This window comes from Balaenoptera physalus, assembly GCF_965194825.1.
Source record: "Balaenoptera physalus genome assembly, chromosome: 6".
NCBI classification, from domain to species: domain Eukaryota; kingdom Metazoa; phylum Chordata; class Mammalia; order Artiodactyla; family Balaenopteridae; genus Balaenoptera; species Balaenoptera physalus.
In genome coordinates, this window is record NC_138885.1 from 95,864,390 (window position 1) to 95,891,554 (window position 27,165).

General features: G+C 39.7%; 1 protein-coding gene across 5 annotated transcripts in view; it reads left to right on the forward strand.

The window, feature by feature from the left end:
* PARD3B (par-3 family cell polarity regulator beta) overlaps nt 1–27,165 on the forward strand; it is a 1,041,978-nt gene that overhangs the window by 982,182 nt on the left and 32,631 nt on the right. For 2 of the 5 annotated variants that reach the window (XM_082466955.1, XM_082466957.1), the window contains exon 23: nt 7,591–7,707. The exons of the other annotated variants lie outside the window; for them this stretch is intronic. In XM_082466955.1, the coding sequence (XP_082323081.1) occupies nt 7,591–7,707 (117 nt within the window). The remainder of the gene's footprint in view (nt 1–7,590; nt 7,708–27,165) is intronic. 5 annotated transcript variants of the gene reach the window in all.

The window sequence follows — 27,165 nt, forward strand, 5'->3', positions numbered from 1 at the left end:
ACTAAGCGTAGCTCTGACCCCATAAAGCATAATCACGAAGGGAAGAAGGAACAGTGGAAATCGTTTTGATAACCGTGCTGTGCTTATAAAATAGAATATCCTTGTTCTTCAGAAATATGACTGAAACATTTACGGGTAAAAAGGCACAAGTCTCCAATTCACTCTCAAATGGTTCAGGAAATAATAATACGTATATGTGTGTAATAATGTGTATATATGTGTATGCATACCTGTGGAGAGAAAAAGGGGAGATAGAGGGGAAGGGAACCTAATGGAAGAAAAGAGAATAAATGACAAAGTAAATGGGGCAAAATGTAAAGAATTGGTGGATCCGAAAAAAAAGATAGAGGGAGTTCTTCATACTATTGTTGCAGTAGCAATGACAGTGTTAACAAGGAACAGTAGAAGTTCTCATAATTTTCTAGTACAAACACCAAAGTAAAAAATGCACTCATTCTGGAGTCTTATGCTGGGTTTGCCCCCAAAAGCAGACCCAGAGACAAAGATTTTGGAGCAAGTGATTTTATTTGGGAAGCAACCCCGGGAAGTCCTGGAAGGGGAGTGAGGAAGCGAAGGGAAGAAAGCTGGTACCGAGCGCATTAATAAGCAGGGTACTGCTGCGGGCAGCGGGCAGGGATCAGCTATGCCGGGCCCTCTGGAAATAGCATGAAATGAGCTCACACCTTGTCCCTCATGAGGAGCCAGGATGCTGCAGTCTTTATCGTTCAAGTCCTATGTGTCATTGGCTGAGGGTTGCTGCTGAAGGAGAAAACTCCTCTGCAGGTCCAGGGCACTGGTAAGAGGACGCCTCAAGCCTCTAAGCACAAGTCCTTGGAGTAAGTCCGGTAATGGGTCCTCAGTGCTGAGGAGCTCTGGGCAGGGCAGGGCAGCACTGCTCTAACCCGCGTCCAGCCCCAGAGTCCAAGTGGATCAGTCCTGGTTGCCCTTCATGAGAGAAAAACATGTAATTATTAAGTAGCCCCAGACTGCCTGGATGCCTTCATTTTATTTTTGGAGGAAGTGTTCTGCGAATTGGTCACGTCTCGTATGGAACACAGTGAATAACGATAGCATTGACAGGGCAGCCCAAGAGCATAATCCCAGAAGAATGTATTTCTGGTTTCTCTTCACTCAAATATGCAATTCATCAAAATGACGTAAAGTCTTTGACAAGTTCATTTTCTTTCGAGCCCATGCTCAGAACATCACTAAAATAGAGCAGCACCTCTGGGAATACCCCCAGGATTATGGAAAGCCTCAGGAAAATGGAAATTTGGTAGCAAGGTGCCTAAATCAAGCATGCCCATTAATGAAATGGGACTTGGAGTGTCTGCAGTGACTTTACTTGTGCTCATGGCTGTAAACACACACCAGGTCAAGTTCTGCATGGATTTCAACACGCCACCTTTGCTCCAATTAAGAATAACAGGACCTTGGCCAAATGCAGGGACTAATCATATATCTCTGGTCATGTTGCACCTGTAGGCTCCACAGTCTCACCTTACTTAGCCTTAGACTTTATGTTAAGATACCAGTGTTGTGTCGTGAAGCCTACAAAAGTGATCAACCACATCCAGTTCAATTAACACGCTTAAGCTCATCTTCCTGAGAACAAAAGGTATATGTCATAAGTCAGCAGGCTTCAGGATAAATTCCTAACATGTAAATTACTAGGTCAAAGAGTGAGTATTTTTAAAGTTCTTGATATATACTTCCAGACTGATCTCTGAAAAGGTTGTATCAACATACACGCTCACCAACATGGAATACAAAATATTTTTTAAACTGTGTCAATTTAATAGATTAAAAAGTAATAATTATGATCACAAGCTGTTTTAACTTGTGATTCCTGTACTCTTAGGGAAGTTGAATTTTTCTCATATATTTGTTGAAATTTGCATGGATTTTTTTTAGTCTGTGGTAGCTTATCTGTTTGCTATCATTTCTGCCTAGGTTTGTCTTTTTCTGCTTGATTTACTAGAACTCTTCATATATTAAGGACATTAACACTTTGTCATATGTTAACTTTATTTTAATTTAAATTACATGTACAGTAAATAGGAATTTATAATTTTATAAGTGAAATCTTCAGTCTTTTGGTTTATGATTTATTCTTTGCTTTTATTGATATATTTAAAAAGTTGTCTCCCATCGTCAGATCAGATAAATATTTGCCCATATTTTCTTCTAGTTCTTTATGATCTATTTTTTCATGTATTCTACTGCAGGAAAGTTTTGAACATGTGTCATCATAAGCAATAATGTACTTTCATAATGTAGTTTCAAGCAATTTCAACTATGATGTTGTTATAATCATAAAAAGTACATGGCAGTCTAGACACCCATGCTAAATGGCTTTGTACAAACACGGTGGAAGATACCTGTGCAGTTTATTGACACACATTAACAGTCATTTTATATCCTGCTGTCACTGCAGTTAGGCCCTGTATCAAGATCCACGTGTGTCCTGAAGCATTCTGACCAGGACCCTTGGAACATGGTACAACACCAGGTCTTCAGTGTCCTGGGAGGAGTTGGGGTCACCCAAATGGGCTTCTTCCTTAAGGTGCACTTCCCCTTGTAAAATATGCGCTCCTCTCCTTGACCCTCTGCCAGCTGCCATGACCCTCTGCAGTGTGAGCAAGGTATAGGAACCTCTTGGAACATGCATTCCTGTGCTCCTCAGATCTGCTTGATAAGAACTCTATGCGTGCTCCTCAAAGGCAGTATTGATATTACTGGAAGTTGCTCTTCTAATTTCTATGAGAAAAAGATGCAGTTTTAGTAGGAGGAGACTTGTATTGAGATAGTATATGTGTCAATTTGGCTAACCCCAGAGGAACTGTGAGAGGAGGGGTTCTTAATCTGGCGTCCTGGTCTGGCATATCAAAACTGTCCACTAATGGGCTTCAGGGGACCTTCAAACTCCCTAAGATTACATGTCAAGCTTTTTATGAATAAAATTCGGTATGTATTTCTGAGGGAAGGGGTGAATGGGAGAGTTCTGTGACTCAGTAAGTTTAGGACCCACTAAACTAGAGGAATTTAAACTCGTCTTAAAAGGGTCATTAAAAAAAATCTTCACATTATGGTTCCCATGTGGCTAGCGTTTTTCTTTCAGTGAAATGATAGATAATGCCTTCAGAGAGAATATTTCATTTGTAAAATTTATGAGAAAAAAATACCCAAATACTAGCTTACTGTGTTGAAAAGTGTCCTTAGTATCAAAGTGAATATAATAGTTTTAGCAAAAACAAAACAAAACAAAAAAAAGACTTATTTTGGTCTACCTTTCAACCTCACATCGTATAATGTGTGCATATATCTCTGCTTTGGACCCTGCCTTTTTGTCTGCTTTTAGAAAGAACAAAACCTTCCCAGCATATAAATCCCAGAAAGCAGGTTGAATGGCATTGAACTCTTGACTATGTGTCCCCATTCCCCTCCTCCCATCACACCCACCAGCAACATGAAATACAGGACCTGCTTAAGTTTCCAAGGCCACATTTGTGTGCTCATCAGTGCTACCTAAAAAGGATTTACACATTCTACTCTCTTCCCAGCTTTTGAAAAATAACATTCTGTTCTCAGCCGCAGAAAGTAGAGAGGGAGAGGAAGCCACTCATGGGAATGAGCAGACAGCAATCTTCTTTGGAACAAAAAGTACTATGGCGATCCCGCTATAAATTATAGCTGTATAAAACCTCAGGAAACCCAAAGAAAGTAAAATATTAACATTAAACTATAGCAACCCCTGCTGTATATAATTTAGATAAATAATCCATTTAATGTAGGTAGGATATTGTGATATAATTGTTCACGTGCCACTGGCAACAGTGTACACTTAAAAAGAATAGAGGCATTAGCTGCTGGTAGATGGCAAATGCATTTTATTCATTCTTAAAAGCTGAATGTCCTCAAATAAAATACTGATCAAGGGCTAAAAATTTAAGGGCTGCTGAATCTTTGTCTCATAATATGGATTTGTGGCCTAATGTAGCCTTTCCTTGACCTTCTTGCATAATGGTAGGATATTAATAAGAGAAAGATGGTTACATAAAACATCCTCTGAATGTGATTTTTTTTTTTACGTATGAGTAATTTCAGGTGGCTAAAGATGGAATGAGCTAACCTGAAAGTAACAAGCTGCTCACTGTCTCGGCCAAATTAGGCTTAATGCTGAAAGGCATTCCTGAAGAAGTCAAGAAGGCCGGGGGTCAAGCCATCAGGCCAGGGAGTGCAGCTGTCGGACCACCTTTTGTGGTCTCCGAGGGAGCAACCAAAGAAAATCCGGCAAAGAAAATCTCTCAAAGAATCAACAGGGAGAGTAAAGCAGAAATAACCAGATGTCCCAGAAGACTCTATTGGCATTATGAAGAAAGCTAGATCAGGACTAACAGGGTTTGGATTTTATCAACCTTACTAATAAAAGTCACTTGGCTCTCCATCAAGAAGAGCAGTTGGTACAATATGGAAAGGTTTTAAAGACCATTAATTTCTTGAAATGAAACAGCTGGCCTTATTGGCTATTAAATAATGAGCCAGATTCTCCCAAGTGCCTAAGTCACTCTCTAGTAGTAAATTAGTCATTTAGGGAGGCACATTAACTCTTTAAGAAGATTAGAGTTCGACTTAGTGTACTTTATATGTAGGAGGAAAGTTGTAGGGAATCTGGCTGAAGCTGAGCAAAGAAAAGATGGAGACAAGACAGAATCCAGTGAAGAAAGTCAATGTATGATTTGTGTTAACGTGACAGCTGAGATGAGCATAGGACATTGGAGAAGTTGAGTCGTTGAGGGATACTTAATCTAGTGTTCTACATTTGGAAGAGATCGTGATGGTAGAAAGAGTTGACACTTCATTGATTGGTCCGTTCATTCACTCATCCAGTAAGCTTTTAGTTGGACAGTGCTGTGTAGCTGGCACTGAGCTAGGCGTGAGGAAATGCTCTTCAGTGAAACGGAGTCCTTGTCTCCAGGGCTTTACTGTCTAGTCTCTGGTGGCTTGGGTAGGGAGTGGAAAAGAGACCAATAAATAGAGACTGCAATAGAGTATATTAAGTGCTAGAATTTTATTTGCATACATTGAATTTGAAGTAAGGAAGTGGCAAGATATGCAGTGATGAAGCACCTTGTACAACAGGTGAAGAAGTTTGAGTCTACCCAGAAGCCCTCAGGCCATTGAAGGCTTTTAAACAAAGGAACGGTTTAATCAGATTTGCATTGTAGAGAAAGCTCCTTGATAATTTCGTGGAGAGTAAATTGGAGAGACAAGACTAAAATAAGGAAAGACAAAGGGAAGCTGTTGATATAATCCTTATAAGAAATGCTGAGGGCCTGAAGTGAGGCTGTAACAGTGGGGAATGCCAGGAAGAGAAGAAAGGCATGTGCTTTTTTTTCTTTTTTTTAACATCTTTATTGGAGTATAATTGCTTTACAATGGTGTGTTAGTTTCTGCTTTATAACAAAGTGAATCCGCTATACATATACATATATCCCCACATTCTTCCCTCTTGCGTCTCCTTCCCTCCCACCCTCCCTATCCCACCTCTTTTAGGTGGTCATAAAGCGCTGAGCTGATCTCCCTGTGCTATGTGGCTGCTTCCCACTAGCTATCGCTTTTACATTTAGTAGTGTATATATGTCCATGCCACTCTCTCACTTTGTCCCAGCTTACCCTTCCCCCTCCCCATGTCCTCAAGTCCATTCTCTAGTAGGTCTGCATCTTTATTCCTGTCCTGCCGCTAGGTTCTTCATAACCTTTTTTTTTCTTAGATTCCATATATATGTGTTAGCATACGGTATTTGTTTTTCTCTTTCTGACTTACTTCACTCTGTATGACAGACTCTAGGTCCATCCACCTCACTACAAATAACTCAATTTCGTTTCTTTTTATGGCTGAGTAATATTCCATTATATATATGTGCCACATCTTCTTTATCCATTCATCAGTCAATGGACACTTAGGTTACTTCCATGTCCAGGCTATTGTAAATAGAGCTGCAGTGAACATTGTGGTACATGACTCTTTTTGAATTATGGTTTTCTCAGGGTATATGCCCAGTAGTGGGATTGCTGTGTCATATGGTAGTGTTATTTTTAGTTTTTTAAGGAACCTCCATGCTGTTCTCCATAGTGGCTGTATCAATTTACATTCCCACCAACAGTGCAAGAGGGTTCCCTTTTCTCCACACCCTCTCCAGCTTTTATTGTTTGTGGATTTTTTGATGATGGCCATTCTGACTGGTGTGAGGTGATACCTCATTGTAGTTTTGCTTTGCATTTCTCTAATGATTAATGATGTTGAGCATTCTTTCATGTGTCTGTTGGCAATCTGTATATCTTCTTTGGAGAAATGTCTATTTAGGTCTTCTGCCCATTTTTGGATTGGGTTGTTTGTTTTTTTGATATTGAGCTGCATGAGCTGCTTGTAAATTTTGGAGATTAATCCTTTGTCAGTTGCTTCATTTGCAAATGTTTTCTCCCATTCTGAGGGTTGTCCTTTCGTCTTGTTTATGGTTTCCTTTGCTGTGCAAAAGCTTTTAAGTTTCATTAGGTCCCATTTGTTTATTTTTATTTCCATTTCTCTAGGAGGTGGGTCAAAAAGGATCTTGCTGTGATGTATGTCATAGAGTGTTCTGCCTATGTTTTCCTCTAAGAGTTTGATAGTGTCTGGCCTTACATTTAGGTCTTTAATCCATTTTGAGTTTATTTTTGTGTATGGTGTTAAGGAGTGTTCTAATTTCATTCTTTTACATGGAGCTGTCCAGTTTTCCCAGCACCACGTATTGAAGAGGCTGTCTTTTCTCCATTGTATAGTCTTGACCCTTTATCAAAGATAAGGTGACCATATGTGTGTGGGTTTATCTCTGGGCTTTCTATCCTGTTCCATTGATCTATATTTCTGTTTTTGTGCCAGTACCATACTGTCTTGACTACTGTAGCTTTGTAGTATAGTCTGAAGTCCAGGAGCCTGATTCCTCCAGCTCCACTTTTCTTTCTCAAGATTGCTTTGGCTATTTGGGGTCCTTTGTGTTTCCATACAAATTGTGGAATTTTTTGTTCTAGTTCTGTGAAAAATGCCAGTGGTCGTTTGATAGGGATTGCACTGAATCTGTAGATTGCTTTGGGTAGTATAGTCACTTTCATAATGTTGATTCTTCCAATCCAAGAACATGGTATATCTCTCCATCTGTTTGTATCATCTTTAATTTCTTTCATCAGTGTCTTATAGTTTTCTGCATTCAGGTCTTTTGTCTCCTTAGATAGGTTTATTCCTAGGTATTTTATTCTTTTTGTTGCAGTGGTAAATGGGAGTGTTTCCTTAATTTCTCTTTCAGATTTTTCATCCTTAGTGTATAGGAATGCAAGAGATTTCTGTGCATTAATTTTGTATCCTGCTACTTTACCAAATTCATTGATTAGCTCTCGTAGTTTTCTGGTAGCATCTTTAGGATTCTCTAGGTATAGTATCATGTCATCTGCAAACAGTGACAGCTTTACTTCTTCTTTTCTGATTTGGATTCCTTTTATTTCTTTTTCTTCTCTGATTGCTGTGGCTAAAACTTCCAAAACAATGTTGAATAATAGTGGTGAGAGTGGGCCACCTTGTCTTGTTCCTGATCTTAGTGGAAATAACTTCAGTTTTTCACCATTGAGGACAACATTGGCTGTGGGTTTGTCATATATGGCCTTTATTATGTTGAGGTAAGTTCCCTCTATGCCTACTTTCTGCAGGGTTTTTATCATAAATTGGTGTTGAATTTTGTCGAAAGCTTTTTCTGCATCTATTGAGATGATCATATGGTTTTTATTCTTCAGTTTGTTAATATGGTGTATCACATTGATTGATTTGCGTATATTGAAGAATCCTTGCATTCCTGGGATAAACCCCACTTGATCATGCTGTATGATCCTTGTAATGTGCTGTTGGATTCTGTTTGCTAGTATTTTGTTGAGGATTTTTGCATCTATGTTCATCAGTGGTATAAGGCATGTGCTTTTAAGGAGGTGAATTGATGGGACTTGATGGCTGATTAGATGTGGTCATTGAAGGAAAGGGTGGTGACAGACATAACTCTGGAGTCCAGGCCTTGGACAACTGTGTGGATGGAGGTGCCATTGTCCTTGGTAGATGATGAAGGATGGGGTGCAAGTTTTCATGGAAAGGCAGTGTTGTGACAGTTCCAGTTCCTAGAAGGATGATGAGATGTCACATAGGGAACCAGAAGTCATCCCCATGAATCGCGTAATGAGATTTGAAAAGCACATACTAAAAGGAAACTGAGATGCACAAAACTGCAAAACTCCTCAGGTTTAAAACAGAATCCCTGAGCACTGTTTTGCTTTCTTTGGTTTTTCTGCCAGAGGAAGGGATTTCTAAGTTGCAGATGTCTCCACACTGAGGCTATATCATTGCTCACCACTAGCAGTATTCAAGTGCTGGGAAAGTAACAAATAGGAAATAATCATCTTTAGAAAAGCCGCCTCTTTTTTAACCCAGCACATCAATAGTTAATAAAGCATTAATATGAATATCAGGAAATTTATATTCTGTGTAAGAAGTCGAAAACTGCACAGGTTGCAGACTAGGCAAATTAACAGTTCTTTCTCTGTCAGCACTTAAAATCTATAGTGTGGTTTCTCTCTATGGTATGGGGTGAAACGTGCCAACAAATTGGCTTAGATGATGTAAGTATCTGAAAATGTGGAAGAAATTATATACTGGGGGGGAGGAGAAATTCTTATATATTAAAAGGTGTTGACAACTTCACCACAGAATAGCAAAAATGTCCTTAAAGATAAAACACTCATTGTTTCAGAAACCAGAGTTACAGTGTTATACTATGTGCAGCAAAAGTTGTTTTTAGAAAGAAAATTGACATCAGAGTTTACTAAACCAGTAACTCTTTTGGCAACTTCATGATGAGAACCTTATTCTTTAGGAATGTGAAAAGCACAAAATTAAAAGGGTGGCAAGTTCACAGATTGCCTAAAGAGAACTTAGCAAAGGAGGGCAACAAGCAGGACAAAACTTGTCACTCAGTGTTTTTTTGCCAGTCAAGGTGTCATTCTGGTGCCAGTTGTACTGTGGTTCCCAGGGAGAGGTTTCCCAGGGAGATGGCCAAGAACTACCCCAGTCACCGCTCCACGTGAGCCTTGTTTTACATTGTTATTCACACACTCCAGCTACGGTAGATAATTGATCCTCTAGAATAATTCCAAAAATATCTATACCAACAGTGCTCACTTGTGAACTCTGTTCTTCTTTGAGAGCCCTTCTAGTCATTCCTGGCTGTAAATACCCCCATTTTCTAGCAAATGCCAGAATCAGTAAAGACTCGTTGACTTCGTGCTCTAACTGGGGGAAATGTCACATCATTTTAACATGTTGCCTGAAACTTTACAGGAGACAAAGTCTTTCCCCTCAGAGTTAAATTAATGAGCTTAAAAATGGGAATTCCTGGGCTAAAACATATACGTTAATGTCTTATTCTTTTCTGTGTTGAGAAGGAGAGGGAGCCAGAAAGTAGAGAGGCGCTGGGACCTGTAGGAGCTCTAAGGGGACAGAAGCCAATGAGGAGTCAACAGAAGAGATGCCATCCCAAAGACCGCATTTACAGACTTAAAAATAGAGCCTGTGGCTTCATCTGTCTTTGTCTGTGGCCCATCTCGAAAGCAACGTTAAGAGAGAGGGGGAAAAGCCACTGACTGCCTCTTTAACTATTCTTTGGCTCTAGCAAGAGCGAGGCATGTTCCACATAAGGATACATTTTTGAGTATCCTGTTTGCTGTTTCAAAAACCAACCAACAGAAAAATTGTCCATCGAAGCCAAAAAAAAAGTGAATGTTTGAAGAAAATACTTTTTCTGATTCTTAGGCTTAAAATGTGGTAGGGAAATGGGAAAGGATTGTAAATAGGTGCTAATTCAGAGGATTTGACGCACAGTGGGTGATAGGTGAATTTTTTAAGGAGAAAGTAAATGTACGTGGATTTTATATTTAAATCCCATCTGGGCCAAATTACAAAAAACAAAACCAAAAAAAGCCTAAAGGAGAACAAAGAATAAAAGTAAAGCAGATAACATATATTTAAATATTTCACAAGGATAGCTTAAAGATAAATAATGTCTGCAAAGTTTTTTGTTTCCCTGAGATAAAAAACACTATGGAAATAAATATTTCTTTTAATAGGATCCTTTCATATGTTAACAGTGTCTCAAGTCTCCCTATTCTTGGCATATGGTTTAATACAGTTGGTTTTTAAAGGCACCTGGGTAACTTTCTGGGTATTTGGCCTACCTTGTGGATTGGTTCAGAACCATCCATTGCTTTCCAAAGAAAGATATTCTTTATTTTGTGGGCTCTTCTTTGACATTTATTTCTGAACATTGGTTAGACTAATGCTGATGGGAAGCAGCTCAGGCTGCAGGCAGATACCTAACCCTTTGGCTTTGGTGGTACAAATGCAGGGGCCACGTCACTGGATTGTTCTCTGCATCGATGGCCATCCACTCTTTAGCAACTTCTAGCCTGCTTCTCAGCAGGGATACTCACAAGAGCCCTGCACCATTAACCCTGGAACAACTGCTCTTCCACTGATGAGCCCCAAAAGCTGCCCCAGGAGTCAGTTTCCTATAGACTCTGTTCCTCTCCCTTTCCTCACCTTACCTTGACAGGTGTTCTCAATGCATTAGATCAAATAAACTATGTCAATTGATTGTAGATAAATGCCAAATAATACTGTGTTAGGTAGAGTTTCATTAGTACCCTGTCGTTCAAAGCAAGTGTTTTAAACCCCTTGTCAACTCTATAACCATGTGCATTCAAATAACAAGATCCCCTCCTCCCACCAAAAAAAGCAAGACATCCTCTTGCATGCATTTGTGACATTTAAGAAGTTAGGACAGGCACGTCATCTATAACCCTTACAATTACTGTGACACCTGTATGGAAAACTGCAGTTAAATTATTGACAAAGTATATAAGCAGATGTATCTACTCTAAAACATAAAGCACATACCTTTACAAGATAGGTTGAATAATATAGACCAGAATCGTAAGAATGGATGCTAAAAGTAGAGTAAGGAAAACAGTACTGACATTGTGATGTCAAACAGAGTGGCCCAAAGTCCACCTTTCAAGCTGACCTCGTTACTGTCCAGATTCTACCGTTATATAACAATTATGCGATTTAACTCTGTAGTAAGTCCAAATCTACATGGACTCCTGCATTGACATAGCCTGTGAAGTTATCTTTAAAAAAAAAACAAACACACACACACACACACACACACACACACACACACACACATTTTTAGCTCATTTACCAACTAGAAAGTATGAGAATTTTGAAGGTAAGGACTGTGTCTTAAACTTTTCTGTACCGTCTGCAGTACCCAGCTAGATAGTAGGTGCTTGGTAAATATTTGTTTTTTAAAATTGATTATAATGAGCTATGTTATAATAAAGTTTATCCATTGTACGAGTACAAGTAACATAATGAGCAACTAAATAAATCAGTGAAATGTAAAAATGTAAATATTTCCACCAAAAAATCAGACTTTTGAAGCTGTAAGAAAATGTATTTCTCTTCTAGCATTCCAGCATCCCAGTTGTTTACTTTTAAGGGCCCTGAATTCTCTTTTTGAAACAGAAACAAGAGTTGTTATTTCTTATATCTAATTGTTCAGAACCTACATTTTGGGGGGGAAAACGGTGGTCAGCATGGGGGGTTAGGGAGCTGTGGAGGCAGAGAAAAATGTCAAAGGCAAGGAATCAGAAAAATGAGTGACCCATAGAAGGGGGGAAAAAAGCCACTGTGGCTTAGTCAGCTTTTCCTGGCCTCTCTTGCCTTCCTCCTCAGATTCGCGGTTTCCCTTGTGACCTGGAGGTGCCTTTCCATTATGGGTTTGAGAAGTCTAGTAAACGAGCTGAAGGGCAGAGTCCCCAAAGGCTGTCTTTGTGCCGGTAGGGAAGGCAGCTGTGGTTATGAACCAGCACACACCAGAGGCCTCCAAGCTGTTGGGGACTTCATGTGGATGGATGACAGTTTTAATTTCACCCCAGCAGAGGTGGTATCCAGCCAGCACTACTTCAAACCAATTTTGCAAATCACATTTTGTGGCTGAAAATTGGTTTACTGCACCCGTCCCGTTTTGGAGGCCAAACTTCCCTGGTGGTACCGTCGCTGAGTTGGGACAGCTAAAGGATGATTCTTTTTCCTTGAATTGAAATGACAGCACATTCTTCCACAGATTAATTTTAAATTACCCATGTTTATATCCTTTAATCAAGATGATAAAAACAGCACAGATAATTTTCTGCACTGTTCTTTTAATTTTTTTTTTTTTGAGACTCAGAATAGCTGATTGGCTCTTGATATTTATTGCCTCACATACAGAAGTATTACTCCAAGCGTACTAGCTTGGACTGTTTATCATTGTACTCTTAATTCTTTTTAACCTGGATTTTTGCCTTATATTAAAATAAGGAGGAATAAGGTTTAAATTGTAGATTCCACTGAGATTCCTTTTGGGAACATAAAGATGATGCTTTCCTGAAGAGCTTTGTTCCCTGGATTACATCTCACACTGAAAGAAGGGCCTTCTTAGTGGAAGAAATATTTCTTAAAACTGAGTACTTGCAAGAAGTGTTCATCTGTGAACTTTTACCAATTAGAAATGGCTCTATACGTAAGACTCTTTAATAATGTCTGTTAAGCAGCATTTTAGCTCCTTTTTGTAACACATGCAGGTTTGGTGATTTATATTAAACATTAAACATAATAAATTTAGATCTTTTCTCAAGTATGAGGCACAGCATCTCTGAATCACCCATTTAATCAGAGCGCTCCCTGGAAGGTCCAGTCTCTCGCTATCATTCATGGCCGTAATAAAACAGGCTTCTCCTGTCTCTTTCTTGACATCTGTAATAATGGGGGTGACATGTGTGTGGTGACACTGTAACAAGAGGGCGTGTTGCTATTGCTTCAAGCGGGGACTAAAGGTCCACGACCAGAGGGTGAGCTGAGGACATGCATCAGTGACCTCCATCTCAGATTTGGTACCAAAAGCTATGCTAATGCCTATTTTCAAAATTTTATTCAAAGAATAAGTTTCAGTGTCTAAAAAAAGGGCCTGTAAATGTCTCACTCTACATGGCTGGAGTTAGTCAAAGAATTAATCACAAAGAGTGGAACTTTGAACACAAATGGATCTGTTAATGATAGTCACATAAGAAAGATTTAAAACCTTCCTATTTTTCAATGATTCCACAGATGGTCGTCCCATTCTTCATTTGTTGAATCATGGGAAGGCATAGACAGTAAAGTTCCTCGGAAAAAAGCTACTCTTTGTGATCTGACAATAATTATAGTAGCCTTCTTTAGAATTATCATGACAGGTTTAACTCTAAATGATTCTATTTCATGCTGAAAGTTGCCTATAAGTTTTGATTGCAATTTGTGTATAAAATGCCTGGATACTGTTGGAAATGTGTATCTTAAAATGAGAAAGGGATCACATTTCAAGCATTTGAATAGGGTTGAGAATTAACTAATATTTTCAGTTAAAGACACCTGAAACAATCTAAAATTTTTAATTTGATGTTTTTAGAAGAAAAAGATGGTGGAAGAAGACATAACTCCAGTTTTCAGGCACATCACTCACCGTGAGGTGGCTTTTGTGGGCTGGGTTTAGAGCTACTCCACACAGCCTGGCTGTGTCCTGGCCCCCAGATGTGGGTCCTGGTCCTGCTGTCTTCATTTCTGGCTGCCACTTCGAAATAACTAGATGAGGAGACACAGATGAGCCAGCCCAGATCCATCCCTCATGCAGTCAGTCCTCAGTCTCAGATATGTTGTGTTTCTACTGTCTGTGTATAAATCAAGTGTCCTGGAACTTGAAGTCCATTTTTCATAGAAAGGATGTTCTGTCCAGTGAGTAGATTGCCAGGCTAGCAGCCGTACAACCCTATTTAGCCTGTTACGTAATTGAAGTGCTGTCCACCTGAAAATCATTTTTAAAATATTACTGCTGTGGGAGGTTGACCCACCTACCCCAGAGTGGGCATTCTCTACAGATAATGGACTCAGAATAACTCATACCCTCTTGCCTTCTGGAGTCACACACTGGAGGCTGAACACAAAAATGAGAAGTAATGAAAGGAAACAGAATGAAAAAACATTACTTTGAAGAATACCATTACAGTGCTGGTAATTAAAGCAGAATAATATAAAATTGAATAAGAAATCACGTTTCATCTGTTTTAATACTGGTGCTTGAGAAAAAGCAGGTTCAATCAGAGAAGGATGAGGAAGTAGCTGGAAGCTGTTGTTGAGGTTCTGAGGGAGGCATCTGGCCACTCTCCAGGTTGATGGCTTTGCTGCCTTCGGGATTTTTTCTCCCTTAGAAAATTCTGTAGACTAGTCTAGATTCTTGCCTTTTCCTTAAACGCTTTTGGCAAGTGGAAGGAACTAATAGAAACAAGGCAAGTTTTTCTTGAGGTGTCTGGGGAAGAGTGGGAGGGGAGGAGGTGGAGGTTGAGATCTATTAAAGGAGGTGGTATTGCCACTCATGAAATTAACCAGAGTGTTTATTAGTGGCACCCAGAGGAAAACTGGGCATGCTCGATTCTCTTGCTGGCTGATGCAGGGGACGAAAAAAAGAAGGGATGAGGAAGAAATAATTTAACCAGCAGTGCCTTGAGACAGCTGGTGAAGAAGGTACAGAACCCAGGACAGCTGGGCTGTAGAACGGGTATTCTCAGGGTAGTCAGGGAAGGAATAAAGAATGGCTAATTGGTTACTGGATGGCAGGGGGTGATGGGGAGGTGGGTTGTTGGTGTAGGTGTGTAAATGTATAACCTAATTGCATAAAATATACTTGTTACATAAATGTATGAAAGTGGTTGTTCTTGATTCAGGGGCTATTTATACCAGAAAGAAAATGCACACCATGGATTCTTTTTGTGAAATGAAAGTTAGAGCATTACAAGTGGCTTTGAGCTTTTGTTTAAGCAATCCTCAGGCCAATGCCTATGTCATGAGCTTGAAGTCCACTAGGAATGATGAGAGAATCAGAAATGTTCACGTTTGAGTTCTGCACTTGGAGGGTGTATCTGAGTTCATGGCAATGACGACTGAAGGGATTGGGAGACTTTGGAATCCATGTACAAAGGAGAAGTAAGTCATCTCCCTTCTCCAAAGCTCTATATGTATATATGTGTGTATGTATATATGCACATACATATATATGTGTATATATATGTATATGTGTGTGTATGATAGATGTGTACTATTCTGGAATGGCTTGAGAATTAATTTCATGATACTGGTGGTGAGGAGGATGGTGATCGCAACTGATATTCATTGACTGCTTATTATGTGTAGGCACTGTTTGGAGTGTTTTACATGTATTAACTCATTTAATTGTCACCACAAATAAGTACCATTATTTCTCCATTTTATTGTTGAACAAAGGTAACTTCTTGAGTTTCTTAACAAATTTGAGTTCAGTGATCCCCAAATGCAACCAAGATGAATCATGCTTTCTGTTAAAATTATCTTAAAGCCATACTCATCTGGATAAATTGGAACAACCATTTAGATGTATAACAAAGGATAATGCAGACCTGCCACAATCTTGGGTCTATTACCTTTTTCTGTCCTAAGTGCCCCATTTCCACCTCCCTTCCTATTCTAGCTACCTCTCTTCTAATTCTGTCTACACAGCTTGTGCTGTCACTTCCAAGCCTAGCCCCAACGTGTTCCTCATAAAACACAGAGGGAGGGGCAGATTTTCAACGGTTTTCTTTATCTTACTGGCAATTCCTATTATGAAGAGCCATGTTAACCAACGACAAGCTTAAGACACTAAACAGCCTTTTCAGGTGTTCTTTCTTTGGAATCTGATTGTGTAAATATTCAGGAAAGTGCTTAAAGGTTAAAAACCCCAAACATTTAATCACAATTGAAAACAACTCTTTGTAGACCTACACTTTCCAGTATGGTAGCCAAGACCACATGTGATCATCAAGTACTTAAAATGTGACTAGCCTGAGTTGTGATGTGTTTTAAGTGTAAAATACACACCAAGCTCCAAAAATTTAGTACAACCCTCTCCAAAAATTGTAAAATAGCTCATTAATTATTTTTACATTGATTACATGTTGAAATAATAGTATTTCAGATAATTGGGTTAAGTAAAATAAATTATTAAAGTTCGTTTTACATATTCTATTTTACTTTTCAATGTGGCTATTAGGAAACTGTAAATTATATAGGTGGCTTGCATTATTTTCTATTGGGCAGTGCTGCTGTGGGCCCTAAAATGGAGAGTCTCCATAAATACAGAGCTTCTGCTCAACCACCTCCTTAAAGTCTGAAGGGTACGTGTTCAACCTGAGTTTTCTTTTTCGGAAAACACTTTTTTTCCTGCCCTTTAAATTGTGCATAATACCAGGCACACCTGGATTTCTGGATAATTGCACCCACAAGTGGCTACACGCAGACACAATTAGGTGCTTGCAACTTGTTTGAAGGCACAGGTGTCTAATTGAGCCCACAAATGGCCATTTGGCAGGCACCACTCATTGTGCACACAGCTGATTATAGGCAGAAAATGGCAATAACCAAAAAGGAGGCCTGGATAATGAAGGCATGAAAATAGATCCTGTGTAACCCCACAGCCTTGGTGTGATCACTCCTTCCTTGTTCAGTCTTTTTGTGGAATGCCCACTTAGGTGTTTATGGCGAGGTGCATATTTGGAATGCACAGGCTGGGAAATGAAAATGCATATGCCCCATCTCACAAAGTAAATGCTGTCTTGAGCTTTTAAGTAAATTGGGACTAACAAAACCCATGTTGTCAACCTGAGTAACCTTAAAGTGGATTCCACCCTGCTGGGACTGGCTGTTTATAATGGCTAAAAATGATGGAGTGTTTGGGAATCCCCAGGGACCCTTTGGTAAATAGTAGTGTTTAAAGGGTTAATTCAACCTAATGCATCATTTAGTGGGGATGGGAAGGCCGGAGTGGTCGCCTCAGGAAGACTCCGGCAGGTAGGCGCTTATTGAAACGCAGGGCAGTTAGAGAAGGGGGAGGCCGGCCTCGAAGCCTGGAGCTGTTGTGCCGGTCAGCATATCCAGGCAAGGAGTAATTGATATCCCCAGCTCTCAGAGCAGCTGAAACAACAAAGCGAGATGTGGAAACACGTTCACTGACACAGATTTCAGTGTCCAGAGGAAATGTGCAGAGACACGAAGGCCCTGCCTCTTCACCTTTTAGGGCAAGTACGGGAACGAAGAGTCTGCTGGCTCTCTCCCCTCGTCTTTCAGGAGGGCTCTGTACTAGATTGCAGTAGCTTTGTGGTCTCTCGCAGAAAGCAAGCCTAATCAGCACTGTTGATCATAAGTGTCAACCCTCAGGCCACGGCAGATTCAGTGTTCAAGGAAATCCACACCTTTTCTCCATCAAAGCAGTCTATGTGCACCATAAAATGGAGAGACCAGGCATTGGTTTCTGAGTTCTAGGAAGACCAAGGATTCCTTGGACAGGGTAGGAAATCCAAGTCAGCAGCCCGACTTGGTCTTTCCAGGGCAGAAAAAGACTTTCTGCTAATGAGAGATTGCTCTAGTAGTGTGCATTTATTTGCAATATAAGTAAGTTCATGATTTACCCACCTTGACAAATTCTCTGTGTCTTAAATCATCACATCCCTTTGTATCTGCTCTTTATTTATGATGATAGCTGCCTATTCTTGAATGGCAATGCTACTGTAATAAATCTCCATAAAAAGCCAATTCTCAGTTCAAGTTACCACAGGCTGAATATGAGGACAACAGTCTGAAAACACACACTAATTGTGCTCTTTTAGAAACTCTGACAGGCTCAGCTCAGAACTTTCATTTCGACTGGACTGCAGCTAAACCTAATGTCAACTTACTTACCATAATTCTTTTATGTGGAAGGCTATTATTCCGTTATGATTTTCCCCCTTGTTGCCTAATATCCAAAGAGGGTTGGTGAGAGGTTATTGAAGAATTGTCTTCATCTCAGAGAGTTCATCCCATATGATTATTCTTTATTTTTAAGGCACAGTAGAAAATGTTCTGTTTCCTATTATTAACCTTCTTTATACAGAGCCTTAAGATATACGTGAAAATTTTTAATTTTTCTAGGAGTTTGTTGTAAAGATAAAAATGATTTGGATTTCACAGTTTTATAAATTTTAAGTCAAAATTTTTCTCCACCTGACTCATCGCCCCTTATTTGCTGCTCAGTTACTGGACATAATTTAGCGCTAGAGGGAGTGAACTAGCATGGGGTGATAGTTTTCTGTTGTAAAATGGGATTTGCAAGTTCTCCTTCTGGGCCAAGTGTCCCTGTACTTTCTTATCCTGGAAAAAAAGAAGAAAAGAATTTCCACAAGTTGTAAACTTTGCTACCCAAGTACATGATAGAGATTTCCGGTTTCTGGTTCCGAATGTAAGGAGCTTGGAAGTCAGCACATTGTCCTAACAAGTAAAGATCTAAACAGACTGAAAAATCAGCAGCTCTTTTTGGATCCATAAGAGAGGTGAGGACACAGGGCAAACTGCTGCCCAGAGATTGGAGAGACAGACAGGCAAATACAGGGAGTATCTGCTTACTAGAGCAGAGTCAGGAGCAGAGCGGCTGTAGGAAGCAGCACCGGGCTAGGAAAACCTGAACTGTAACTGGTGAATTATTGGAGGCTCAGAGGGGGCAACTGAGAGTTATAAACCCCAGGGGCTCCTTGTCAGAGCAAGCATCAGAACCATGAGGCAGGGATGTTGGAATTATCATACCAGGAACTTAAAATAATTATGATTCATATGCTAAGGGCTATAATGGATAAAGTAGATGGCACCTAAGAACAGATGGGAAATGTAAGCAGAGAGATGGAAATCCTAAGAAAGACCAAGTATATGGTGGCAGTTGTAAGGCTATGCCCTTTGTCTATTTCAAATTTTTGATAACAACCTACATTGTAAATTTCTTGAGCCTTTCTTCTAAGAAGCCAAGATCAGTGAGCTTCTATGCCAACACATCCACTCTCATTCTTTGGTCTCAAGAAGAAAACCTCCCATTGGTGTGTCTCAGGAGCCACATTCACAACCACAATGGACAGAATGCCTACATTACTCTCAGGTGCCCTGTGGAGTCTAAGATGCTAATATGGAAATCACAGGTCTGAAAGAGCCAGCAGTGGTTTCTGAATGAGCCATTGCATCATGGAAGATCACAGAAGTCACAGGTCAAGAAGTAAATGTCTGTTCTTATGAATTGTTTTCATTTCCTTATAAACCACAATTGTATCTGTGGTGTAGATTTGGTTTTACTTTTAGTGTTTTCATAAAGAAGCTACTTAATTGAAAAGGATTCACAATCAGCACTGGAATATATCAGATTTAGATTTGGTGGTTGACTATCACGCTATCTATATTTCATAATCCACTGTGCCAATGCTCTGAATAACAATAACATGGCCATCAGAAGCAGTTTATTCTCTTCTCCAAATTTCTGACATGTAAGAAATTCAGTAATTATTGGAAGTTTCTGGTATCTCATTGTTTTGGCATTGACTTTAATTTCTCTCTGTGGCTTTTTCTTTTCCTAATGCAGACAAAGCTGCTGAGGGAGAATTCTGTGTTTTAGGCGAACACACAGGTACTGGGTTATTCTCATTGGTTTTTTTTTGCTTTTCATTGATTTGGATTTTTATTATAGAATCTTTTTCTACCATGAGCCCCAGTCATGACAAATGGTGGGAGAATAAGTAGAATTGCTGGTCTTTATCAAATGAAAAATAGTTACTAGGCTGCTTTTTTTTCCTTTTTCTGCTCCCCTCTCTTTTCCCAGTTTCCCATTTATAGTCATGCTTTGCAAAGAGCAACAGACCTGCTAGAAGTGGAATGAGAATGAGAGTGGATTTATGAGATAGAAAGCAAAGCCTATAAATTCCTTAAGGTCAGGGTCTTGCCTTATCACCACTGTATCCTCAGCCCTGCATAGTACCTGGCACACAGTAGGCATTCAACTAAGTTTTAAGGCAGAAAAAAAAAAAGGGAAAAACACAGGAAGGAATTTGCAACTGAGGGGAAAAAACTGCAGACATTTCACTGCGAAGGTGTCAGGAAGGACAGTTCTCTATTTTCAAGCATTTTTAGTTTAAGTGGAAATTTTATTTGTATTAAGTTTTCTGGGCTTTCTAATTGAGTTCTGAGAATTCTTTCATTGAAAGCAAATTATTTTTTAATAAGTTGTATTTCATCACTAAAACAAAAAAACTTTTCTGCTAACAGAAATGCATAAAGCAAAAGAATCATTGTGATTGAGATGACATGGCATGTTTTTTCCAAGTTTTAATTTGAATAGTTTGTATATCCATCCCAGAGAATTCTTTCCAAAACTCAAATTTCTCATTTTTGTTATCCATCCAGACCTTGATTTTTTTTTAATACATTCAGCAATTTTTATAAAACATAAGTGATTGATTGGAGTTTTTCCAGGCAAGTAATGAAATTTTCAAGAATGGGATTTTCTTTGTGTCTTCTGTGGAGTTGTGGAATGCTCAGTATAAGAGTTGGTAAAGAAAAAGAGGCAGCTGACGAAGTAAAATAAAGTCAGCCATACCCTTGATTCTGGTGGTGGTTCACAAGTGCGCACTTGTAAAACCTCATGGACACATTTCTTGTACGTAAATTAAACCTCAGTAAATTTGAAAAAGGAAGGAAGGAAGGGAAAGGAAAGGAAAGGGAAAGGAAAGGAAGGAAGGGAGGAAAAGAGTGGTCCTTTATCTGGATTCCCAGGTCAAGTCATGGGTACTCGAGCTCTTGAGAAGTCTTCGATTTCTGTGGCCATTGCTGGTCCTTGGCAAACTCCAACTCTCAGAGACCATCCCCTAGGATGCCCTGGCTCATACTTACCACACTTTCAAAAGCACAGGAGAAAGCCCAAGCAAGTCTGTCTGCCTTGTGCTGCTCCTGAGAAACAAGTTTCCATGTTCGTAGGCAGTGGAATCACCTGTTTGCCATTCAAATAAACATCATATAAAATCAGTATTCCCTAAGATGAGATTATAATCTCACGAAAGTCAGGCTCTCCAGACCTCCTTTCCCAAAGCAACTCCAGAGGCAGTCCCATCTCCAGTGGTTTATATGGACAGAGACACAGACAGAGATGAGGAGCTGACAAAGGCTGTCTGTTTCTGTGGCTGGAAGGAAGAGGAGGCTGGAAGACATGAGTACCATGGGAAAGTCATTTTGGTATCTTGCTCTTTATTTACACCCTTGGGTCTGAGCAGGCAGGAATTTCCCTGGCATGGTTTACATTTATATAACTAATTGCTAATTATTTACATACTCCCATTGGACAATTGCTAGAGGACTAGAGTTTGGGATTATTCACTTCCTCAGAAATAAACAAACATAATTGCATGTGTAGTTATGGAAGTTAGTTATAGGCATAGGCATCTAAGCCTAAAGGAAGTTTGTCAAGGACCAGAAATCCACCAGGCACTCTCCCATACTCCATGCCTCTTCTCTTTCCCCACCCAACATCCTTTTTCATCACAGTTTAATGAGGGAAGTATTCTAGGCCTTTTGCTTTTCACCTCCTCCACCATGGAGATGCTGGGAACTGTGACAGGCTGAGGCGACATGAGCTACAATGAAGCTTTTCTCTCCCAGGTGAATGGCCATCTGCCCTTTCTAAGCATGTTATCCTGTAGACTTGTGTTCATCCCATTAGGTACCCTCCTCCACACACAAATAATAGGTAAGCATTATTAGTCTCCCTCTGTATTATTCAGATATTTTTCTATATCCAATACAGAACAAAAATCTCCTGGCAAATATAACTGAGAAGAAGTCCAAAGGTAGACTTATCTTTAGATGGAACTCAGAGAATGCCATCAGGAATTGACTTCCTTCTCCCCATCTCTTCACTCTGCTTTCTTCTGTGTTGGCTCTGTTCTCAGGCACAGTCTTCCACCCTGGGGTAGAGATGGTTGCCCACATCACCAGGCTTATTTCTTATCATCTGAGCCACTCCAGCAAAAGAGGGATTCTCTCATTTCAACATGTCCAACAAAAGGCCTAGAATTGTCTCAGGTTGCTGTGATTGAGTTATGTACTTAAACATAGACGATCACCGTGTCCAGGGGGTGGAGTGTTCTGATGGACAGTTCTGGGTCACATGCCGCCTCTGGAGTCCTGGGTAGACTCACTCCACCTGAAGCACAGGGAATGAGAGGGGGCATGGAATGATTCCCAGAAGGACAGAATATTATCACCAGGATAGGATGGGACAGATGCTAGGCAACAAGAATAGCAACCTTCCACTGTTCCAACTCTGATGACAAGGGAAGAAGGAAAGATAGAATTGAGCATGAAAGAAAAAGGTAGAAGCTCCTGTCACACACTAATAAAAGGTAGAATGAATGCTAAACCCCCCAAAAATCATCAGACCAAGCTGTTTTCTGCTTCTGGGTCTGACTGTCATCTGACCCACAGTTTTCAAGAATCCTAAGAGACTACTACAAGCAACTCTATGCCAATAAAATGGACAACCTGGAAGAAATGGACAAATTCTTAGAAAGGTATAACCTTCCAAGACTGAACCAGGAAGAAACAGAAAATATGAACAGGCCAATCACAAGTAATGAAATTGAAACTATGATTTTAAATCTTCCAACAAACAAAAGTCCAGGACCAGATGGCTTCACAGGTGAATTCTATCAAACATTAGGAGAAGAGCTAGCACCCATCCTTCTCAAACTCTTCCAAAAAATTGCAGAGGAAGGAACACTCCCAAACTCATTCTATGAAGCCACCATCACCCTGATACCAAAACCAGACAAAGATACTGCAAAAAAAGAAAATTACAGACTAATATCACTGACGAACATAGACGTAAAAATCCTCAACAAAATACTAGCAAACAGAATCCAACAACACATTAAAAGGATCGTACACCATGATCAAGTGGGATTTATCCCAGGGATACAAGGATTTTTCAATATACACAAATCAATCAATGGGATACACCATATTAACAAATTGAAGAATAAAAACCATATGATCATCTCAATAGATGCAGAAAAAGCTTTTGACAAAATTCAACACCCATTTATGATAAAAACTCTCCAGAAGGTGGGCATAGAGGGAACCTACGTCAACATAATCAAGGCCATATATGACAAACCCACAGCAAACATCATTCCCAGTGGTGAAAAACTGAAAGCATTTCCTCTAAGATCAGGAACAAGACAAGAATGTCCACTCTCACCACTATTATTCAACATAGTTTTGGAAGTCCTAGCCACAGCAATCAGAGAAGAAAAAGAAATAAAAGGAATCCAAATTGGAAAAGAAGAAGTAAAGCTGTCACTGTTTGCAGATGACATGATACTATACATAGAGAATCCTAAAGGTGCCACCAGAAAACTACTAGAGCTAATCAATGAATTTGGTAAAGTTGCAGGATACAAAATTAATTCACAGAAATCTCTTGCATTCCTATACACTAATGATGAAAAATCTGAAAGAGAAATTAAGGAAACACTCCCATTTACCAATGCAACAAAAAGAATAAAATACCTAGGAATAAACCTACCTAGGGAGACAAAAGACCTGTATGCAGAAAACTAAAAGACACTGATGAAAGAAATTAAAGATGATACCAACAGATGGAGAGATAGACCATGTTCTTGGATTGGAAGAATCAATATTGTGAAAATGACTCTACTACCCAAAGCAATCTACAGATTCAGTGCAATCCCTATCAAATTACCAATGGCATTTTTTACAGAACTAGAACAAAAAATCTTAAAATTTGTATGGAGACACAAAAGACCCCGAATAGCCAAAGCAGTCTTCAGGGAAAAAAACGGAGCTGGAGGAATCAGACTCCCTGACTTCAGATTATACTACAAAGCTACAGTAATCAAGACAGTAAGGTACTGGCACCAAAACAGAAATATAGATCAATGGAACAGGATAGAAAGCCCAGAGATAAACCCACACACCTATGGTCAACTAATCTATGACAAAGGCGACAAGGATATACAATGGAGAAAAGACAGTCTCTTCAATAAGTGGCACTAGGAAAACTGGACAGCTACATGTAAAAGAATGAAATTAGAACACTCCCCAACACCATACACAAAAATAAACTCAAAATGGATTAGAGACCTAAATGTAAAACTGGACACTGTAAAACTCTTAGAGGAAAAACATAGGAAGAACACTCTTTGACATAAATCACAGCAAGATCTTCTTTGATCCACCTCCTAGAGTAATGGAAATAAAAACAAAAATAAACAAATGGGACCTAATGAAACTTAAAAGCTTTTGCAAAGCAAAGGAAACTACAAACAAGACAAAAAGACAACCCTCAGAATGGGAGAAAATATTTGCAAACGAATCAATGGACAAAGGATTAATCTCCAAAATATATGAACAGCTCATGCAGCTCAATATTTAAAAAACAAACCCGATCAAAAAATGGGCAGAACACCTAAATAGACACTTCTCCAAAGAACACATACAGATGGCCAAGAAGCATATGAAAAGCTGCTCAACATCGCTAATTATTAGAGAAATGCAAATCAAAACTACAATGAGGTATCACCTCACACCAGATAGAATGGGCATCATTAGAAAATCTTCAAACAACAAATGCTGGAGAGAGTGTGGAGAAAAGAGAACCCTGTTGCACTGTTGGTGTGAAAGTAAATTGATACAGCCACTATGGAGAACAGTATGGAGTTTCCTTAAAAAACTAAGAATAGAATTACCATATGACCCAGCAATCCCACTACTGGGCATATATACCCAGAGAAAACCATAATCCAAGAAGACACATGCACCCCAATGTTCATTGCAGCACTATTTACAATAGCCAGGTCATGGAAGCAACCTAAGTGTCCATCGACAGATGAATGGGTAAAGAAGATGTGGTACATATATGCAATGGAATATTACTCAGCCATAAAAAGGAACGAAACTGGGTCATTTGTAGAGATGTGCATGGATCTAGAGACTGTCATACAGAGTGAAGTAAGCCAGAAAGAGAAAAACAAATATCATATATTAACACACATATGTGGAACCTAGAAAAATGGTACAGATGAACTGGTTTGCAGGGCAGAAATTCAGACACAGATGTAGAGAACAAATGTATGGACACCAAGGGGGGAAAGTGGCGGGGGGTGGTGGTGGTGGTGTGATGAACTGGGAGATTGGGATTGACATGTATACACTGATGTGTATAAAACTGATGACTAATAAGAACCTGCTGTATAAAAAAATAAATAAAATTCAAAAAAAATTGAAGTCTAGTTGGTCTACAATGTTTCAGGTGTACAGCAAAGTGATTCAAACATATATATATATATATATATATATATATATATATATATATATAAAGAATGCTTCCTCAAGTATGTAATCCATTATTTCATCCATCCAGATAGTCCAATATAAAAGGAAAGGACAGAGAGATGGGGGATATTATGACTCTTTGATGGTCTTTTGGCTGCTTCCCGAAGTCCTCTGAGTTCTATGCATGCATCTGTAACTTACTTTATAGCTGCCCACGCACCTGTATTTGTCTCTGAGAACATAAACAATCCCAAATCCAAGTTTTCTAGCAATTCCTCAAGAGGTGGCCTCAGTATGCACACACTAATAAGTGGCAATTAGACATAAAGAATATAACCAGTACTACACAAAAAAGAACAACTGTTTAGAGAGAGTATACATCTCAGTGTATTTTGTATAAATTTTTTGTTAACATAGTCCATACATTTTGCGAAAGTGGTGATAACTTACCTCATTTCCCTCTGGAGGAAACAGATTTTTAGAGGATAAAAAGGCCTCTGGACATATTTGAATATGGGGAAGACTGAGAAAAGCATGTAAGACATTATGGAATCAGGAATAAACACTAAAAAGTTGGAGCAGGGAGAAAAATAATAATTTAAAAAGCCAATCTTTATCACTCACTTACCATGCCCAGGCACTGTGCTAAGTGCTTTACAGCAGGGGTCCCCAACCTGGGAAACCGGGTCGCACAGCAGGAGGTGAGCGGTGGGTGATCGAAGCTTCATCTGTATTTACAGCCGCTCCCCATCATTCATATTACTGCCTGAGCTCCGCCTCCTGACAGATCAGCGGTGGCATTAGATTCTCATAGGAGCTCAAACCCTACTGTGAACTGCACATGCGAGGGATCTAGGTTGCGTGCTCCTTATGAGAATCTGATGCCTGATGATCTGAGATGGAGCTGAGGCGGTGATGCTAGCGCTGGGGAGCGGCTGCAAAGACAGATTATCATTAGCAGACAGATCTGACTGCACAGAGACCATAATAAAGCAATTGCTTGCAGATTCATATCAAAACCCTATCAGTGAGTGGCAAGTGAAAACAAACTCAGGGCTCACACTGATTCTGGTGAGTTGTATAATTATTTCATTATATATTACAATGTAATAATAATAGAAATAAAGTGCACAATAAATGTAATGCGCTTGAATCATCCCAAAACCATCCCCCCACCCCTGGTCCATGACAAAATTGTCTTCCATGAAACCGGTCCCTGGTGCCAAAAAGGTTGGGGACTGCTGCTTTACAGGCATTCTAACTTAACGGTCCTAGCTACCCAGTTAGGCAGGTAACCACTACTATTCCAATTTTACAGATGAGAAAAATTGATGTATAGAGGATAAGAACGTTCCCAAAGTCACACATCCATTAAGTGGAAACCCAGCACTATTTTTGCTAACTCCTCTGCGATTTCATCCGTTGATGCTTATAGCAGGGTCTGTGCTGATGGTCAGGATGGCTCAGCTTAAAGCTGGCTGAGACCTGAACACAGGCGTCCCTGGAGGTAGAAGAATGGGTCAGGAGAGGCCCAGCAGAAGGAGGTAAGAGAGGAGACCTGGTGATGGAGGCCATCAGAGGCAAGGAAGTCCATCCAGTCTGGACAAAAATCCAAGATCCCAACAGGCAGAGAGGAGCACAGCCTGAGAGGGAACCTTGTAAAAGACCAAAGGCAAAGGTTCTATTAGCATCAGGAAGGTCCAGCAGCAAATGAAGGCACGCAGCCTTGGACATTAAGATTTCAGGGGTAACCTCAT